Source organism: Canis aureus, chromosome 30, assembly GCF_053574225.1.
Source record: "Canis aureus isolate CA01 chromosome 30, VMU_Caureus_v.1.0, whole genome shotgun sequence".
Classification (NCBI taxonomy): domain Eukaryota; kingdom Metazoa; phylum Chordata; class Mammalia; order Carnivora; family Canidae; genus Canis; species Canis aureus.
In genome coordinates this window covers 42505069-42526196 of record NC_135640.1, presented here as the reverse complement: position 1 = coordinate 42526196, position 21128 = coordinate 42505069, and the positions used below count along the sequence as shown (strand labels likewise).

The 21128-nt window shown below is 45.2% G+C and overlaps 2 protein-coding genes across 2 annotated transcripts in view; one reads left to right on the top strand and one right to left on the bottom strand.

Moving 5' to 3' along the window:
* TSPEAR (thrombospondin type laminin G domain and EAR repeats) overlaps nucleotides 1-21128 on the top strand; it is a 187920-nt gene that overhangs the window by 67446 nt on the left and 99346 nt on the right. The window lies entirely within an intron of this gene.
* Nucleotides 7967-9218, bottom strand: LOC144301685 (uncharacterized). The gene has a single exon (XM_077878729.1). The coding sequence runs from the start codon at nucleotides 9172-9174 to the stop codon at nucleotides 8263-8265; it is 912 nt and encodes a 303-aa protein (XP_077734855.1). The 5' UTR covers nucleotides 9175-9218; the 3' UTR covers nucleotides 7967-8262.

Here is a 21128-nt window from a genome sequence, read left to right as displayed (position 1 = left end):
ACTCTCTCGATAGCATCCTTTGAAGCACAGAACTTTAACTTTCGATGAAATCCAACTCACCTGTTTCCTTTTGTTTAGTGCCATAACCAAAACAATCTCTTTGCCAAATCCAAGGTCATGCAGATTGTCCCCTATGTTTCCTTCCAAGAGTTTTAGAGCGTCAGCATGTATATTTAGGTGTTTGATTGATGTTTGAGTTGATTTTTGTATATGGTGTGAGGTAGGGTTCAACTGTATTCTTTCACACGTGGATGTCCAGTTGTCCCAGCACCCTCTGTTGAAGAGACTGTTCTTTCCCCCACGAGATGATCTTGACGCCCTTGTTGAAAATCAATTGACCAGATAAGTATGGGTTTATTTCTACATTTTCAGTTTTATTCCACTGACTTCTATGTCTATCATTATGCCAGTACCACTGTTTGGATCACTGTAGCTTTGTAGTAACTTCTGTGTGTCCTTTCTAATTTGGACGTCTTTTGTTTGTTTTCCTTGCCAAATTGCTCTGGCTAGCGCTTGCAGCACAATGTTGAATAGAAGCAGTGAAAGAGGGCATCTTTGCCTGTCCCTGACTTAGGGGAAGGCTTTCTGTCCTACACTATGGAGGCTGATGTTCACTGTGGGGTTTTCATCTACTCTCTATTATGCTAGGGAAGTTCTCTTCTCATAGTTTGTTGATGGTTTTATTATGAGAGGGTGTTGGCTTTTGTCAGATGCTTTTTCTGCATCAGATGAGATCATCACGTTCCCCACACCCCACCACACACACTTTATTCTATTAATGTGATGTATTAGTTTGATTGTTTTCCATATGTTGAATTACTCTTGCATTATTGGGATAAAACCACTTGATCATGGTGAATGATTCTCTTAACATACTGCTAGATTTTGTTTGATAGTATTTGGGGGAAGTCTTAAAAATCTTTATCTATAAGGAATATTGGTCTGTAGTTTTCTTTTGTTTGTTTTTGCCTGGCTTTGATATCAGGATAATGCAGACTTTACAGAATGATTTAGGAAGTGTTCCCTCATCTTCCGTTTTTGGAAGAATTTGAGAACATTTAGTGTTAATTGTTCTATAAATGTTTAGCAAAACTCAGCATGAAACCATCTGGTCCCAGGCTTTACTTTTGGGGGAGGTTTCGGATTATATTTTAATCTCATTCCTTGTTTTATGTCTATTCAGTTTGCCTATTTCTTCTTGAGTCAGTTCACTCACTTGAGACTCAAAGACACAAATAGATTGAAAGTGAAAAGATAGAAAAAGATACTTCATGCAAATAATAACCAAATGAGAGCTGGATGGCTATAATAAAATCAGACAAAATAGACTTTGAGTCAAATTTGTTGTAAGAGACAAAAAAGGATATTAAGTATTGTTAAGAGGGTCAACATATCAAGAAGAGATGACAACTATAAACACATATGCACCTACTAACAGATTTCCAAATATATAAGGCACAAATTACAGAATTAAAGAAATAATTTCAGTTCTATGATAATAGTTGGAGATTTCAATGTCTTTTCCACTAATAAAAAAATGACATAATAGAACAACTCGATCAAAGATCAACAATGAACAGAAGCTTTGAATAACACTATAAACCAACTAAACCCAACATGTATACAAAATACTGAGCAATAGCAGAATGCATGTTCTTCTCAAGTCCCCATAGAATATTTTCCAGATTAGACTCTGTTAGGCCACAAAACAAATCTCAGTAAATTTTAAAAGCTGAAATCGTACCAAGTATCTTCTCTGACCAAAATGGAAAGAAACCAATAACAGAAGAAAAATGGGAAAACTCGCAAATAAATGGAAATTAAACACACAGTGAAACAACCAATGAGCTGAAGAAGAATTCACAAGAGAAGTTAGAAAATACTTTTTTTTTAAATTTATTTTTTATTGGTGTTCAATTTACTAACATACAGAATAACCCCCAGTGCCCGTCACCCATTCACTCCCACCCCCCGCCCTCCTCCCCTTCTACCACCCCTAGTTCGTTTCCCAGAGTTAGCAGTCTTTACGTTCTGTCTCCCTTTCTGATATTTCCCACACATTTCTTCTCCCTTCTCTTATATTCCCTTTGACTAGAAAATACTTTGATATGAAAGCAGATGACAACACAATGAGCCAGTACTTAGGGGATGGAGCAAAAACAGTGCTCAGAGGCAGATTCATAGTTGTCAACACTTGATTTAAAAAGAAGAAATATTTAAACCCACAACCTAACTCTACATCTTAAGGAACTAGAAAAAGAAGAGCAGACCAAGCCCAAAGCTGGGAGAGGAAGGAAACAGAGCACAGATTAATGAAACATACACTAGAACTACTACAGAGAGAATCGGCAAAACCAAAAGTTGGTTCTTTGAACAGAGCAACAGAATGGACAAACTTTTATCTAGACTAGGAAAAAAAAAAGAGATAAGACTCAAATTAAATAAAAATGGGGACATCACTACTGACCTTATGTATGTGAAAAAGGTTATATGAGAGTTCTAACTGGACACCAAAGACTTTGGTGTCCTGAAAAAATCCTTAGAAACACAGAAACTACCCAAACCAACACCCTGACTGGAGTCCTTTATCTCCTCCTATGGCTCCAAGTTACTGTTTAGTGTCCTTTTATTTTAGCCCAAATTATCATTTCTCCTAGGCAGGTCTGTCCATGGGCAATGAAGCCTTTTAATTTTCATTTACCTGGACGTGTCTTTTTTTTTTTTTTTTTTTTAATTTTTATTTATTTATGATAGTCACAGAGAGAGAGAGAGAGAGAGAGAGAGAGAGAGGCAGAGACACAGGCAGAGGGAGAAGCAGGCTTCACGCACCGGGAGCCCGACGTGGGATTCAATCCCGGGTCTCCAGGATCGCGCCCTGGGCCAAAGGCAGGCGCCAAACCGCTGCGCCACCCAGGGATCCCAGACGTGTCTTAATCTTTGCTTCACTTGGCAAGTGCACATTTGTGGGGCATGAAATTCTTGGTTGGTGGTCCTTCTTCCAGCGCTTTACATACACTGTCCCTCCTGCTCCCACATTTCTGATGAGGAATTGGCTGCTAATCTTCCCTCTTGCTGCTTTTAAGATTCTCTGTCTTTGTATAATTTGGTTATCATATATTAGTGTGGGTGTCTCTGGGTTTATTCTCTTTGGAGTTCACTGAGCTTCTTAGATGTGTAGATTCCTATTCTTTTTTAATTCGAAAAGTTTTTTTGGCCATTATTTCTTCAACTTTTTTTTTAGCCCCTCTTCTCTCCCCTCTCTTTAGGAGATTCCTGTCGAGTGCATGTTGGTCTACTTGATGGCGTCCCACGGGTCTCGCAGCCTCTTTTCACTTATCCTTATTCCTTTTTCCCATCAACTCCTCAAACCAGAGTATTTCAACTGTCCTGTCTCCGTATTTACTAATTCTTTCTTTTGCCTGCTCACATGTGCTATTGAGCTCCTCTAGTAAAGTTATCGATTCAGTGATTGCAATTGGTTCAATAACCCTAGAATTTCTGTTTGGTTCCTTTTTTATACTTCTGTCTCTTTACTGATATTCTCAATTTCATGAACATTATGCTCTTGGTTTCTCTTAGTTCTTTGTTCATGATTTTCCTTGACTCTTAGAGTATATTAAGAGAGTTTACTTAAAATTTTTGTCTAGGGATGGCTGAGTGGCTCAGCGGTTGAATGTCTGCCTTCGGCTGAGGGTGTGATCCTGGGATCTGGGATCTAGTCCCATATCAGGCTCCTTGCAGGAAGCCTACTTCTCCCTCTGCCTATGTCTCTGCCCTCTCCCTCTCTCTGTGTCTCTCATGAATAAATAAATAAAATCTTAAAAAAATAAAAGTTTTGTCTAGAGACGCCTGGGTGGCTCAGTTGGTGAAGCATCTGCCTTCAGCTCAAGTCATGATCCTGAGGTCCTGGGATCAAGCCCCATGGGGATTGCTGGCTCAGCAGGGAGCCTGCTTCTCCCTCTTCCTCTACCTCCTGCTTCCCTTGCTTGTGCTTTCTCTCTCTCTCTCTTTCTGTGTGTTAAATAAATAAATAAAATCTTTAAAAAAAAATAAAAGTTTTGTCTAGAAAGTTAAATCCCTGGGCTTTCTCAAGGGCATTTTCTGCTAATTGCTTTTTTTTTTTTTTTAACCTGTGAACGAGTCATCCTTTCTTCTTTCTTTGCATCCTTCATGTTTTTTGTTGAAAGCTGGACATTTTGCGTATTATCATGTAATAATTCTGGATATCAGATTCTCCCCTTCCCTATAGTTTTTGTTGCTGATTGCTGTGACCTGTCATTGTGTTTTTGATCAGTGACCCTTCTAAACTATATTGTAATGACTGCACTCTTTGTCAGGTGTGCTCAGCGTTCCATTAGCCTAGTGGTCAGATACTGATTTGACAGAAACTTCCTTAAACACCTGGAGCCAAACAAGACTTTTCTCTCAGTCTTGGCGGCTGGGCTCTGCTTGTGTGTTGGGACCACGCCCACAGCCCTGGGCTGGACAGTTGACAGATCTGCCTTCACCTTCACATCATGCCTGTCAGAACTGGACGTGTAGCCAGTGGTGAGTGTCCAGGGCTTTCTCAGCTCCTTTCTGAGCATGGGCCCCTTGCAGGCATGTGTGGGGTCTTCTGGTCTCCCAGCCATCTGTGGAAGCCTGAAAACCTTATTCCTCCAAACATTTCATTCGCCAGCTTTCTGTCCTTGGCTTTTTGGGGTGTCTTCTGTTTGCCACAACTGATACCTTTTCCCCAGGCAGCAGTGGGTTCATTTGACAAACTCTCTCCATGTAGCTGCTTCTTTGCCTTGAAGTTATGAGAAATTAAGCCAAGCCCTTGGTGTGGGCACCTCCAGAGCCACTGCTCAGACAACCACACTTCTCATAGAATGGGGCTTGCTCTTGCCAGAACCAGGGCCCTCACTGGCACCCAGTCCACCAGGCTGCAACCACTTTGTTCTTGATGGAGCATTTCCTTGGTCATTGTAACCCCTTGACCATTTGATTCTTTGCCAGTTTTTTTCAGTGTTTCTATGGGGGTGTAGGGGTGGGCCCTTAGAGTTCCCTACTGCCCATTTTTTCTGATCACTCTTAGTAGGCACAACTTTTAAAAGTCCTTTTGAGGACATTTGTTGGTATCTCTCAGAATTTAAAATCAGCAAACTCTGACCTGGAAGTCCCACTTCTGGGAATTTAGGCACGGTGAAAACATACACCTGTGCACACAGGTAAGCGGTGAGGACCCTCATGGTGGCATTGTTTGTAATGATCAAAACTGGAGAGACTTCAGATGCCCATCCCCCTGTTTCTGCATAAACCCCTAATGGTGTATCACCCTTTGCGATTCTATGTGTCTAGGGACAAGGAGCAACCATAAGGTATTATTTCTTATCAAGTTGGCAAAGATAGAAAAAGGTAACCCCCATGCTGAGAATCTATACTGCTGTAAAGAGGACCCTCTGTGGGCAATGTGATTTTCTTGCCTCCACCATTTGACCCATTGCTCTGCAGTTCCAGGACTTCATTCTCAGATTTGCTCACGTGTGTGGGAAGCTGCGTCTGGCTATATCTGGACATGTGACATTTGCTCCCACCCTCTGGTCTGGACATGTTTTCACACTGTTCTGGCCTTTCTCCACTATTGCTGTTTCCAGTCGTCCTTTCCCAGCTGCTCTCTGCCAACCCAGCCCAGTAGGTGGGAGCCCCAGAGGCTGTGTCCTCTTCTCTGCCCTCTGCATCCCAGTAGCTGGCACGGTGCTGGAGCACACGACATTTTGGTGTCTGTGAATGTAGGATGCCACCTGTCCCTAGAAGACTGTCTGGACACCAGACAAACCAACTGCCAGTCTTCCCTGTCCCTACTTCCCAACAGGACTGTGGCATGTGCTGATGTCGGGACAGCCCTCATCTGTGCGTGGGGAGGAGCTGCTTCTACTTACAGTGGGTTGGGGTCTTTGTTCTCAGCCCATTTGGTGCCCACAGGGTTTTCCTGGGAACAAAGTCTCAGACTGTGATGGTGGCCAGACAGCAGAGCAACGACTGGAAGTAGACATGGCCCATGGCAGGCATCATGTTCAGGAGCTCCTGGTCCTCCAAAGATGACAATATAAGCCCCACAGAGGAGGGACAGAGGTCCTTGGGTGCCGGCTAATGATCACATCGCTCCCCTGAGCTCCATGTTCCCAGATGAGTTGTGGGTCCCCTTTGTCAGTGAAACCACCACAGGAAACAGAGGAAAAGGGTGTGAGACTCTAAAGTATTTGTTGGGGGTTATTCTGCAGGAAACGAGTTGCATGGTTAGACTGGCCCAGGGGTCATGTGGGGCTGAGGAAGTCTCCTGTTGCCTGTCTGGCCCAGAGGGGTCCCTGGGCTCTACCTTTCAGGGCATCCGGGGGTGCTTTGGGGCACTTTCTGGGGGCGGGGGATGCAGATGTGGGTGGGTCAGCCCTGGAAGGAGTCCACAGTAACAGACTGGCTGTGAAAGGGAATGGCTGGCTGGGTGGCTTCCTCCTGAGTCAAGGGTGAGCTTGGAGAGGTTGGCTCCGCAGCAGGCAGGGGCCTTTAGGGGACAATCTAGGTCAGGCAGGCAGGACCCCGAGGGAAGCGCATGGAGTAGCCAGCTGGGCTGCAGGAGGAGGTGGGCTGCACAGGGGCCGCCCCAGCAGAGCCCTGAGCCCCTGGGGGGCCCAGGAGCTCTCATAGCCCAGAGGCAGGGGGTGGGAAGCAGGTGGCCCTGGGACACCCAGGCTGGAGGCCATGAAGCAGATGCTGTGACACATGGTGGCCTGGGGCTGGGTGGGGTCAGGGTGGAGGTCAGGGGTGCCCAGAGGAGCCTTTCCTGGGTGGCCTTTATGGCTTCCTGGCTACAGGCCACATGGGTGTCTCTCTACTGTGTTTTCCCAACACTTCATTTCCCAGTAAAGAGGAGGTGAGGAGGGGATGAGGAGCTCGGACGTCAGAGAGCAGCTGTGAGTTTAAACCCCCGTCCTTTGGGTGCCTGCCGTAGTGCGAGCCCATGAGAACGGCTAGGGCTGGGTGAGGCCAGCAGTGTTTGTCACAAATAAATCAAAGGAATAGCACGTGGGCTCAGGGCACTTCACCCCACGGGCCCTCCGGAAGTGACACATGCCAGGCACCATCAGCAAAGCCCAGAGAGTCACAGGTCACTTGTGCAAACCACTGAGGACAAGCGTTCCTGAGGTGAGGGCAGGGGCGGGGGCACGCTGGCGGGCGACATAGGGGGTTGCCTCTGCCTTTGTCAACAAGTGTCCTCCCGTGACGTCAGTGCCATCCTGACATCAGAGCAGCGTTGTCCAGAGCACTGGGCATGTCCAGGCCTGACGGGGTTCCCAGGGCAGGCCCTGCCCCGTGACTCCGTGTCCCTCCTGCTCCCAGGCGGAGTCCAGACCTACCAGCTGATGTCCTGAGTCCTGCCCAGGACGGGATCCTGGGGCTCCTGCCACCCTGAAGACCTGAAGATTGTGCTTCCAACCTAGTCGTTTCCTTTGGGGGCTTAGAGCAGTGCCTTCCCCAGCCCGCCGCCTCTCCACGGGATGAGCAGAGCACGCGGGAAGACCCCAGGGGGACCCCAGGAGGCCCCCAGGCCCCCCGGGCTGTGCTGCCTGCGGCCCCCAGGCAGGCTTGTCCGGGACACTTTGCCCAGCTGGGGCAGTGGGTGGAGACGGGCCTGGGCTGAGCCCCCCAGGCCACGCCCCGTATGCAGGTGGCCAGCCTCAGGGGCCCCGGGGACCCACTCGGGGCCCAGCAGCCCTGACCATCTGTGCCAGGGCGTGAGTCCCACCCCGCGGCCCCGCCCAGAGCAGTTGGGCCCTGGCCCTTGGGGACCTCTCATCACTCCTCCCAAAAATGTTCACGAGGGAAGGGACCACTGTTGGGTCCAAACCCCCGGACCCCACCCCCAGGAGAGTCAGATGAAAGGAAGCAGGTCAGCGGGTGAAGTGAGTTTATTGGGGTGCCAGGGAGGTGCCCACAGGTTGGAGGGCGAGGTCAGGTGACCAAGCAGAGGAGCTGGGAGGGAAGGCAGGTGACCCAGGGCAGGTGGAGGTGCATCCCGGGAGCAGGAGCCCCGGGGAGCCACGGGGTCCGCGTTCTTGGGAGGGAGGAGGTGAAGGTCAGGTCAGGAGAGTGGACACCCAGGGGGACCCCATCGTGGGTGGGGGCAGCCACCTAGCACAGGTGAGGGCTGGGCTGAGGGGTGGCCGGGAGGCCCACGGTCCCTGGGTGGGGCCTGAGCCCAGCGCCCCAGGGGCACGTGCCCCATCAGCGGGAGCACATGGGGCGGCACAGCAGGGACACGCTGGAGGCCTGGGGGCAGCAGCTGCGCTGGCAGGGGGAGAGGGGGACGCACCAGGCGGGCCTGCACACGGGGCGGCAGAGGAGGGACACGCAGGAGGAGGGTCTGCAGGGGCTGGGCTGGCAGCAGGGGGAGGCCTGGCAGCAGACAGGCTTGCTGCAGACAGGGGTACAGCAGACGGGCTTGCAGCAGACTGGGGTGCAGCAGACGGGCTTGCAGCACACAGGCTTGCAGCACACAGGCTTGCAGCAGACAGGGGTGCAGCACATGGGCTTGCAGCAGACAGACACACAGCTGTCTTCCTGGCAGGGGGAGGAGCTGCAGCAAGAGGGCTGGCAGCTAGACTGCTGGCAGCAGAGGGAGGACTCACAGCACAGGGGCTTGCAGCAGACTGGGGTGCAGCAGACGGGGGTGCAGCACACGGGCTTGCAGCAGACAGACATACAGCAGCCCTCCTGGCAGGGGGAGCAGCTACCGCAGGAGGGCTGGCAGCTAGACTGCTGGCAGCAGGGGGAGGACTCACAGCACAGGGGCTTGCAGCAGACAGGGGTGCAGCACACGGGCTTGCAGCAGACAGACACACCGCAGCCCTCCTGGCAGGGGGAGCAGCTGCCGCACGAGGGCTGGCAGGAGCCGGGGCAGGCCGGTGGGCAGGGGCTGGACCCGCAGCTCGCAGGGGTGCAGAGGAGGGTCAGGCAGGAGGCGGGGGCGCAGCAGGGGGGCTCGCAGCAGGTCTCCTGGCAATCGTCCACCTGCCAGGAGGAGCTGGTGCAAGCGCTGGGCGAGCAGAGGCGGCCGCCGCAGCTCAGGTCGCTGGAGCAGACGGACAGGGTGGAGGCGGCAATAAGGCAGGTCCGGGAGCAGCAGGTGTCAGCCATGCTGGAGTTTTGTGCTGGGAGGTGAGCAGGACAGGGGTGTGTGTGACAGGTGTGCGAGTGAGGTGCTCTGGGTGTCGGGGCTTTTATACCTGTCCCTGGGGTGCTGAGCCTCGTCTGAGCCTGCACCAGCCTTCCTTTTCCTTGTTGCTCAGCGTGTATTTCCTGACAACCCTTAGGGGCTTATTTGTGGTGCGATGTTTGTCCCCAAGGCTCTGAGTGTGTCCGGTGATGCCTGGTTGCTTGTGTGTGGAAACACTGAGGCGCACAGTTCCTGTTGGTCGACCAGCTCAGGGTTGGGTGTGTCTGGACAACCTGGGCTCCTCTTTCCATATTTGCTTGTGTGTCTTTGGTGTGAATTCTGGCCTCTGCAGATGCTCCACACGTGGCCGCAAACCCCTCACTGAATAAGAGTGTGTTTGCTCGGAGGAGCCCCCCATCTCCTGCTCCACCTGCAGACTCTGGTGGGGTGACTCCTACAGTCTGCGCCCGACACTGTCCTTGTTCCGCTGTTTATCGCACGGTTCCCCAGTGATGTGCATATTCCGTACTCTCTTGAGTTTTCAGTTTTATTATTTATTTAAATTTTTAATTTTCAGGAGTCTTTATTTTAATCTTTTAATCGCACGGTGCTTATGATAAGTGCACCCCCTAGTCCCCATCACCTGTTTCCCCCAGGCCCCCCACCTGCCTCCCCTCTGGTGACCATCAGTGTGTTCTCTAGAGTTATGAGTGTTTCTCGATTTGCCTCTCTTTGCTTCTATTTTTTCCCCCTTTGCTCCTTTATTTTATTTCTTAAATTCCCCGAATGAGGGAGGCCGTGCGATCATGTCTCTCCCTGGCCGACTCGCCCCCCTCGGCATCACGCCCTCCGGCTCCCCCCATGTCAGTGTAAATGGCGAGATCCCCCCCCTCTGCCAGCCGAGTGACACCCGGGGTGCGCAGGGACCACGTCTCCTCCCTCCAGCATCTGTCCGTGGACGTCGAGGCTCCTCCCGGCACGGCACCCGTGGACATCGGGGTGCAAATATCCCTTTGAATTAGTATTTTTATATCTTTGGGGTAAATACCCAATAGTACAATTGCTGGGTCGCAGGGTAGTTCTATTTTTAACCTTTTGAGGAACCTCCACAGTGTTTTCCAGGGCGGCCGCACCAGTTTGCATTCCCACCAACATGCACGAGGGCTTCCTTCTCTGCACATCCTGGCCAACACCTGTTGTTTCTTGTCTTGTTGACGTTAGCCGTTCTGACAGGTGTGAGGTGGGATCTCATTATGGTTTGATGTGTATTTCCTCCACGATGAGTCATGCTGGGCATCTTTCATGGGCCTGTTGGCCATCTGGATGTCTTCTTCAGAAAAATGCCTGTTCATGTCTTCTGCCCATTTTTGGATTGAATTATTTGTTTTTTGGGTATTGAGTAAATACAGACCCTTTATGCGTTTTGGAAACTAACCCTTTATCTGATATGTCACTTGGAAAGAGCCTCTTCCATTCCGTAGGTTGTCTTTTAGTTTTGTTGGTTGTTTCCTTGGCTGTGCGGAAGCTTTTTATCTCGGGGAAGTCCCAATAGTTCATTTTTACCTTTGTTTCTCTTGGCTTTGGAGACGTGTCTTGCAAGAAGTTACTGCAACCGAGGTCACAGAGGTTGCTGCCTGTGTTCTTCTCTAGGATTTTAATGGATTCCTGTCTCATTTAGGTCTTTCAACCATTTTTGAGTCTATTTTTGTGTGTGGTGTAAGAAAATGGGCCAGTTCCATTCTCCTGCATGTGGCTGTCCAATTTCCCCAGCATCATTTATTGAAGAGACTGTCTTTTTTCCAGTGGATATTCTTTCCTGATTTGTCAAAGATGAGTTGACCATAGAGTTGAGGGTCCATTTCTAGGTTCTCTCTTCTGTTCCACTGATCTGTGTGTCTGTTGTTGTGCCAGTGCCAGACTGTCTTGATGATCACAACTTTGTAATATAGCTTGAGGTCAGGCATTGGGATGCCCCCAGGTTTGCTTTGCTTTTTCAAGTTGCTTTGGCTATTTGGGGACTTTTGTGATTGCATATAAATGTTAGGATTGTTTGTTCCAGCTCTGTGAAAAGTGCTGCTGGTACTTTGATAGACATTGCATCGATTGTGTAGATTGCCTTGGGTAATATGGACATTTAATGATGTTTGTTTTTCCAATCCACGAGCATGTCATCTTTAATTCCTCACATCACCATTTTATAGTTTTCAGAATTCAGGTCTTTCAACTCTTTGGTTAGGGTTATTCCTAAGTATCTTATCTTTTTTTTTTTTTAAGATTTATTTACTTATTTGAGAGAGAGAGAGCATGAGCAGTGAGGAGGGACAGAGGGAGAGAGAGTCTGAAGCAGACTCCGTGCTTAGTGAGGAGCCTGACTCAGGGCTTGATCTCATGACCCTGAGATCATGACCTGAGCCAAAATCAAGAGTTGGATGCTTAACTGACTGAACCACCCTAGCACCCCAGTATCTTACTATTTTTGATATAATTGTAAACGCGATTGATTCCTTAACTTCTCTTTCTGCTGCTTCATTACTGACGTACAGAAATGGAACAGATTTCTCTACCTTGACTTTTTGTCCTGACTTTACCAAATTCCCGAATCAGTTCCAGCAGCTTTTTGGTGGAGATTTTCGGGTTTTCTGTATAGAGTGTCATGTCATCTGCAAGTAGTGAAAGTTTGACTTCTTCCTTGCCGATGTGGAGGCCTTTTATTTCTTTTTGTTGTCTGACTGCGGAGACTAGGACTTCCAGTTCTAGGTCGAACAACAGTGGTGAGAGTGGACGTGCCTGTCCTCCTCCTGACCTCAGGGGACAGGCTCTCAGTTCTTCCCCACTGAGGATGGTGTTCACTGTGGACTTTCTCATATGGCCTTTATTAGGTTGAGGTGGGTTCCCTCTAAACCTACCTTGTTGAGGGTTTTTATCATGAATGGATATTGTACTCTGTCAAATGCCTTTTCTGTGTCTACTGAAATGATCACATGGTTCTTCCTTTTCTCTTATTGATGTGATGTATCACATGGATTGATTTGTGAATATTGAACCACCCTTTATATTGAATAAATCCCAGTTGATTATGATAAATTATTTTTTAAAATGTGTTGGATTCAGTTTGCTAGTGTCTTGTTGAGGATTTTTGCATCCATGTTCATCAGGGTTAATGGCCTGTAGTTCTCTTTTTTTTAGCAGAGTCTTTTTTTAAAGATTTTATTTATTTATGAGAGAGAAAGAGAGAGAGGCAGAGGCACAGGCAGAGGGAGAAGCAGGCACCATGCAGGGACCCCCATGCGGGACTCGATGCGGGACTCAATCCCGGGTCTCCAGGATCACGCCCTGGGCTGAAGGCAGGTGCTAAACCACTGAGCCACCCAAGTTGCCCATTTAGTGTAGTCTTTATCTGGTTTTGGTATCAGGGTAGTGCTGGCCTCATAGAGTGAATTTGGAAGTTTTCCTTCCTTTTCTATTTTTTTGAAATAGTTTGAGAACAGGTATTACATCTTCTTTAAATTTTTGGTGGAATTGCCCTGTGTCTAGTCTTTAATTTATGTTTGCTGGGAGATTCTTCATAATTGATTCAGTTTCTCTGCTGGTTATGGGTCTGTCCAGGTTTTCTATTTCTTCCTGTTTCAGTGTTGGTAGTTTGTACGTTTTCAGGATTTATCCATTTCTTCTAGGTTGTTACTGTTGGCATATAGTTTTTCATGATGTTCTCTTATTATTGTTTGGCTTTCTTGGGGGTTTGTTATTATTTTTCCTCTCTCAGTTGTGCTTTTATTTTTTGGATTCCTTTCTCTCTGTTTTTGCTGAGTCTGGCTAGGGATTTATCAGTATATCAATTGTTGATTTTTGCAAAGAACCAGTTCCTCATTTCATTGATCTGTTCTCTGATTTTTTAGTTTCTATATCATTTATTTCTGCTCTAATCTTTATTATTTCCCTTCCTCTGCTGGCTTTAAGCTTCATTTGTTGTTCTTTCTCCAGCTCCTTTAGGTGTAAGGTTAGGTTCTGTAGTTGAGATTTTCTTTCTTCTTGAGGTAGGCTTGTATTGCTATATACTTCCCTCTTGGGACAGCCTTTGCTGCATCCCAAGATGCAAAGGTTCCGAACTGTCCCCCAGTTCCCCAAAGGTTCTGAAATGTTGTGTTTTCATTTTTATTTACTTCCATGTGTTTTACATTTCCTCCTTAGTTTCCTGGTTGATCCATTCATTCTCTAGTAGAATGAATTTTTTTATTTTTTATTTTTTATGATGTCCTTTATCCTCCATGTATTTGTGGTCTTTCCAAATATTTCCTTGTGGCTGACTTCAAGTCTCACAGCACTGTGGTCTGAGAATATGCATGATATGATCTCAATTTTTGTGTACGCGTTGAGGGCTAACCCAGTGTGATCTATGCTGGAGACTGTTGCATGTGCCTCGAGAAGGATGTGTATTCTGCTTTAGGATGGAATGTTCCTCATATATCTGTGAAATCCACCTGGCCCAATGTGTCATCCAAAGCCCTTGTTTCCTTGTTGATTTTCTGCTTGGATGATCTGTCCATTGCTATGAATGGGGTGTTCAGTCCCCTACTATTATTGTGTTATTATCCACGAGTTCCTTTACGTTTGTTATTAACTGTTTTATGTATTTGGCTGCTCCCAAGTTAGGGACATAAATATTTACAATTGTTAGATCTTCTGACCTTCTTGTTGGATTGTCCCCTTTATTATGACTTAACGTCCTTTTTCAGCTCTTGTTACAGTCTTTGGTTTAAAATCTAGTTTGTCTAGTATAGGTATGGCTACTCTGGCTTTCTTTTGACATCCATTTACATGGTAGATGTTTCTCCATCCCCTCACTTTCAATCTTCAGGTATCTTTATGTCTAAAATAAGTCTCTTGTAGGCAGAGTATGAATGGGTCCTTTTTTTTTTTTTGCCCATTCTGACACCATATGTCTTTTGATTGTAGTGTTTAGTTCATTTACATTCAGAGTAATTATTGATAGGTATGTATTTAGTGCCACTTTAGTGTTTTGTGATTGTTCCTGAAAATTTTCTGTGATTTTTTAAATCTTCATATCTTTCATGGTTTGTTGGCTTTCTTTAGTGATATATCTGGATTCCTTTCTCTTTATTCTTTGCATATTTATTAATGGTTTTAATACATGGTTACCATTAGGCTTGTATATAACCTCTTCTGCAAATAACAGTCCATATTAAGTTGATGGTCACTTAAGTTTGAAACCATTCTTTACTCCTCTCCTCCTCACTTTTAGGTATGTGTTGTTATATTTTACATCCTTTTATTTTCTGAGGTCTTTGACTGATTTTTTATAGAAATGTTCGTTTTTACTCCTTTTGTGTTCCCTGCCTTCATACTGTCATTTGGTCTTTCCCACTCAAAGAGTCCTCTTTAATATTTCCTGCAGGGCTAGTTTAGTTTTTCTTTGCCTGAAAAGCTTTTTATCCATGCTTCTATTCTGAATGACAGCCTTACTGGACAGAGTATTCTTGGCTGAAGATTTTTCCCATTCAGCACTTTGAATACCTCATGCCCCTCTCTTCTGGCTTGCAAAGTTTGTGCTGAAAAGTCCCCTGCTAGCCTATGTGTTTTCCCTTATAATTTAATATTCAATGTCTTCTTTTTCTTGCTGCTTTTAATATTTTTGTTGTCACTATGTTTCCTCATTTTAATTACAATATGTCTTGGTATTGAGCTGCTTTTTAGGTTTTGGTGGGAGTTCTCTACTTCCTGGATCGGAATGTCTATTTCTTTCCTTAGATGAGAGAAGTTTTTGGCTATTCTATCTTTTTTTAAAAAAATATTTATTTATTAATTGATTGATTTGAGAGAGGGAGAGAGAGAGAATGAGCAGGAGTAGGAAGAGGGAGAAGCAGACCCTTCATTGTGCAGGAAGCCCAACACGGGCTCCATCCCAGGACCCTAGGATCATGACCTGAGTTGAAGGCAGCATTTAATCAACTGAGCCACCCAGGCATCCCTCAGCTATTATATTTTCAAATAAATTATCTGGACACTTTTCATCTTCTGGGACCCATGTAATATGAATGCTATTACATATGATAGAGTCACTGATTCCCTAAGTCTTTTTTTCTGTTCCATAATCCTTTTATCTCTCTTTTGTTCAGCTTCTTTATTTTCCAGAACTCTCTCTTCTAGGTCATTAATTTGTTCCTTTGCTTCTTCCAGCCTGTTGTTCATTTAATTTATTGAGTCCTTTATCTCTGTTGTTATTCCTTATCTCTGTGTTAATTGTCTCACTGATGCATTCCACTCTTTTATCAAGCCTAGTAAGTATCCTTATAATCACTGCTTTAAATTTTCCAACAGGCAGGGCACCTGGGTGGCTCAGTTAAGTGTGCAACTCTTGATTTCAGCTCACATCATGATCTCAGGGTCATGCTCAGCATGGAGCCTACTTATCCTTCCCCCTTTGCTCCTCCTCCCATGCACCCATGCATTCTCTCTCTCTAAATAAATAAATAAATAAATAAATATGTAAAAAAATTTCTGTCAGGCATTTTTAGAAATATCTGTTTCACTTAGATCTCCAGCTGTGGCCCTGTCTTTCATTTGGGACAAATTCCTCGGCTTCTCATTTTGTCTAACTTTCTGTGTCTGTTTTCCTGTGTTAGGAAAGTCAGCTACATCTCCTGTTCTTATGAAGAAGAGGTCCTGTAGTCCCCTGCCACACAGTGTCCCCTATTCCCCAGGGCTCTGTGCTTCAAGGCTTGTCTCCTGTGTGTGCTGTGTGTGCTCTGCTCTTGTGTCCTGCCACTTTATCCTTCAGGCCAGTCATCTCTAGGCTTTCTTTACCTGTTGTGGCTAGTGTTTGGTCCCTGGTCTGAATGTGGCATATTAATTAGTGTGTTCTGATCTGCTTGTGAAATGAGACCTATCATCACCACCACCAGAACTCAGCCTCCATGGAGCTCCTGAATTGGGAGATGCAGTGTGAGCAGACATTTGGACTGGTCTTCTGGATGAGGGGGCCCACTGGACTGGAACTGAGATGAGCATGACTGGGAATGGTGGTTCTTCAAGAGCACAGGGGATGTGGGGCTGGATGTGAGCAAGTTAGGTAGCCAGTGTCATCACTGGGCTGGTTTCTGCAGGTGGCTCTGTGCTTATACTGGAGGAGTGTGGGAGGGAAATGGTACCTGTCAGTTCCTTTGTTCACAAAGGCATCTTTCCATAAATGCTGCTTCTCCGGGTTGTACTCCCAGATGAGCAAATAACCTCCCCACTGGTGCCCTAGATTTTCTTCGGGTCACTGTTTCCATGCTGTATGTCCAAGGGCTGTTTGCCCTGCATTTTCTCCACGAGGAGCAGCTCCAACTTCCTCCAGATTCCCCCAGAGCCAAGCACATTGACCATCCAAACTCCAGTCTCTAAGCTCTGCTGGTTGTAAGAACTCATGAAATTTGGGCCCTCTCGCTTTCCATGCTAGTTGCCATGGGGATTCATCTTCCCCGTGTGCTCCCCTGTGTGCTAGTTTAGTCTGTTGCCCCTCTGCGTGGCCACAACCCCCTCCCCACTGTGGTGGCCATGGTCTGTTTCTCACCCAAGCCATGTCTCTGCACTTCTATCTTCTTTGTGTGGCTTCTTCTCTCCCATTAGTTGTGGAGTTTGTTTTGGCAATTTTCAGATCAATTTCTGGGGGGTATTTAGGATGAATTATCTGATTATATTCATGGGATGAGGTGAGACTAGGGCTCTCTTACTCAACTGCCCTCTTCCCCCACCCCTTGAGTTTTCAGTTTTAAATAGGATGTGGTTTTGTGTCGTGAAGGAAGGCACTTTCTCTTGTCCGCCCCTCCCCCCCAACCCCATGAAAAGTTCTTCTCCCCAGCCTCAGGAGGTAGAAATATCCCAATATTTGGTTAAACCATTGTCAAATCTGTATCATTCAAACCAGAGCATGTTGCTCATAGGCAGGTCTGCGTAGTGGCGCCAGATTTAATTTCCTCACTTGTACATGTTTTGTTTTTGCTTGTGTTTTTCCTTTTTTAGAGTTAACAATTGCTTCTTATGTTTATTTGCTTCTTTCTCTGTGTACCTATCATTAGATCAACACTAAATCCTCTAATTTATCTCCAAGCTCCACTCAAGAGGGTTGAACATATCAGGTAATCTGCTGGCTCTCTTTATTTTGTGGAGATGTCTCTCCAAGAGCTCCATTTATGGGATGATGTCTGCTGTGTATTCCAGGCATCACCCATGGATCTCCTCTCATCACCGTCTTTGGATTTTCCTCCATCTCTCTCCTATAATGGGTCTCTTATTTCCTGAACATAGTGTCCTTTCCTTTCTGGGCTTATGTCTTTCTTTGGGTGGAGCACACCGTCTGACCTATCATCACCACCACCAGAACTCAGCCTCCATGGAGCTCCTGAATTGGGAGATGCAGGGTGAGCAGACATTTGGACTGGTCTTCTGGATGAGGGGGCCCACTGGACTGGAACTGGAAAAATATGCACCAGAGTGACCACTGCCACAAGGAACATATAGCTTTCTGAAAATGGGTGCATAGGAGATAAATTTTGGAGCATAGAATAAGTAAAGATGACTTCATACTGCTTTTATTCTTGATTGATAATTTAGCTGGGTATAATCTTCTGGCTTGGAAGAATTATCCCTTAGGATATTTTGCTGAAGACATAAAATGTTTCCAGAATTTCAAATGTTCCCTTGTGCTGTTTCTCAGTTAACCCAACTCTCCCAAGGAATCACTAGTTCATCTTATTTCCCTATGGATTGGTTTCACCTGTTCTGTCTACTTCTTAGTTTATGGCTCCTTTTGCTCAACAGAGTGTCTGTGATAAGCAGCCACATGGGTGATGCATTATTGATCCACTTTCTTTTCCTGATGATACAAATTTAGACTATTTACAGATTTTGGCTAATATTAATAATGCTGCTATAAGAATTATTGTACATTTTGGGGGTTTTTGGTGGATGTATTTAGCAATCTCTCTTCAGTGTGCACCCATGAGTGGAATTTCTGGGTCGAATGATAGGCACATGTGCTGTTTAGCATATATCTTGTCCCAACGGCTTTCTAAACACATTTACATCCCTATTGGCCAATCTTATGACTTGTATAATGACTTGTCATTCTATATCCTTTGTAAAATGAGGTATTGTCAATCTTTTAAAATGTTATCCATTTTAGAAAGGGTGTAAGGATACCACATCATTGCATTAATTTCATTCCCTGATGATTAAAGCTGCTCATTGAGCACCTGAATATATTTTCTTCTGAGGTTGCATGTTTAAGTCATTTGCGTGGCTTTTAAAAGTAGGATTATTTGTATTTCTCATTGGCTTATGCAAATTTATTATATTTTCCAAATATGAGTTAATTGTTGCATGTATACAGTGGTGTGTGATAAATGTTTGATAACTGGCTGTCTGTAAAATGAAACCAAAAAGCCCTAATTTATTGCATGTACCAGTTCCCATGATATAAATACACCACAGCTCTTATTGTGATGTTTTGAACACAGAACTGGGAAGAAGTGGTACAAGCGTGCTTCAGCACTCCACCGGGTATAAGCATTACACACGTCTCTTCCAAGTCAGGGACTTGTTTTTCTCATCCTCTGGATGGTATCCTTTTTAAAAAGTCAACTTATTGAGGTGTGATTTGCATACTGTAACATGTACCTGTCTAAAGTTTCTATTTGCTTAGTTTTGGAAAAATATGCACCAGAGTGACCACTGCCACAAGGAACATATAGAACTTCTCCATCATCCTGAAAATTTCACGTGTGTTCTTAATCCCACCCTGTCACACCCTGGCCTCAGGAAACTACAGAACTCCTTCCCATCTAGGTTAGCTTTGTGTTCTCTACAGGTTCACGTAAATTATGTAATATGAATTCTTAGGGTTTGGCTTCTTCTCTTGAGTGTATTGAGATATATGAGTATGTATGTGGCTGCCTTCTTTTTGTGCTGCATAATTTTCCATTGTGTGGTTATAATACAATTTATTCATCCCGCTGAGCTGTTGATGCACACACAACTGGTATGAACGTTCATGAACAATTCCTCGTGTGGACTTATGTTGCCACTTGTCTTGGGTAAACAGCCAGGAGTGGGATGTCTGGGCCACATGATTGGTGTATGATTGACAGACTGCCCAACCGGTTCCCAAGTGACCACACATGTTTACATTCCCTCCAGCAAATGTGTATGTTCTTTTACATCTTTGCTGACACTCACGATGGTTAGACTTTCTAACTTGAGGTGTCCTGATGGATGTGTTGTGATGTTCATGGTGTCCTGGATGAATAGAAGCTCCTAATTTTAATGAAGTCCAGTGTAATGACACTTTCTTTTGAAAAAGAAAAAATACATTTATTTATTTACTTTTGAGAGAGAGAGAGAGAGAGCAAGAATGTGTGAGTGTGGGGAAGGGGCAGAGGGCCAGAACCTCCACACAGACTCTCTGCTGAGCAAGGAGCCCTACCAGGGGCTCAATCCCAGACCCATAAGATCATGACCTGAGCAGAAACCAAGCGTTAGATGCTGAACTGATTGAGCCACTCAGGCACCCCTGACTCTTGCCTTTTTTGTTTATTTCTTTTTTCTTTTCATTTTTTCCCTCCTTTTTCTTTTTTACTTTTTTACAAACCCTTGTGTCGAGGGCTGATGACTCTTGCCTTTTGTGTTTAGTGTTCTTGGCGTCCCATTGCCAATCTTTGCGTACCGCACATTGTGAAGATACTCTCCCATGTATCCTTCTGGACCTCGCCTTCTGCATTCAGCTCTGATATCCTTGTCCTCCCCTCATTAATTGTGTACATGAAGTGAGGTAGACAGACGGCAAAGTTTACTTTTTTACCCTCGCATACAGACACCAGCTGGCCTGTCTCGTCACTACCCTACTAAGCTGCAGCGGCGCCCTGATTGGGAATCAGGGAATCAGTGACACTGAGGGCGAGGGTCATTACTGGACCCCTGGGACCTCTTGTTCTGTGCGTCTGCTCTTGTGTCATCATCTGGATCTCGTACTTTTTGTGATGGAAAGTGTTACCCTGACCTTTCAAGCTCTCCCATGATTGCTGGCCTCCTCAAGGGCTTTACCTTTCCTTACACTGATTTCAGTGATACTTTCCTAGAAAATTGTCCCCTTAGCCCACAAAATCTGACTGTATTGATTTAAAGATGTATATTTCTTTCCATAATTTAAAATTTTCTCCATCTTTGGTCATGTGTCTGTTTTGATACTTAATATCCATCATCTTTTTTTTTTTAGGTTTTCCAACATTGTTCTCCTTTTATAGACTTAAAAAAAAATAAATGCTTGGTTTCTTTGATTATATCTACTGTTGCTTTTTCTGCTTTAATTCATTAATTTTATTAATTTATTTCTTTTATTTCCTTTGGAAGTTTCTGAATTGAAATCTTATTTATTCTCAATTTTGCTTGTATACTACTGTATGTCCTTGAGGATTATTGTGCTTTGGTTTACTCCCCAGTTTGGAAGCACTTTAAATTTTCCAAACAAAACTTCCTTTTTATTTTTATAAGTTCATCTTAATGAATCTGTCACAGAAACTGGTTTGTATATAACATTTTTTACCTTTTTAGATAGTATTTTTATTATAAAATATTTCAGGAAGCATAGAAAATAGTAGAATAGACATCCAAATATCATGAGTTAACAGAAACCTTAACATTTTGCCGTATTTGCAGAATATTCCACATGTTGTTGACATGCCATGTGTCCCCCGCCCCCCTTGGGATAGCCCCCTTTTTGGAGGCTGGCATTCACATTCCTGCACATGCTTTTGTAGTTTTTGTAGAGTTTATAGTCATGAAGGCAAAGTATCACTTTGTGGTTTTAACCTTTCAGTGTGGGCTTTTCTGCACATATCAATCTGCAATGTGATTTTTATTTTTATTCGATGTTATGTTTCTG

Excerpts from the sequence above, each read along its gene's own strand:
- LOC144301685 (XM_077878729.1), bottom strand. The coding sequence starts at position 9,174 with ATGGCTGACACCTGCTGCTCCCGGACCTGCCTTATTGCCGCCTCCACC.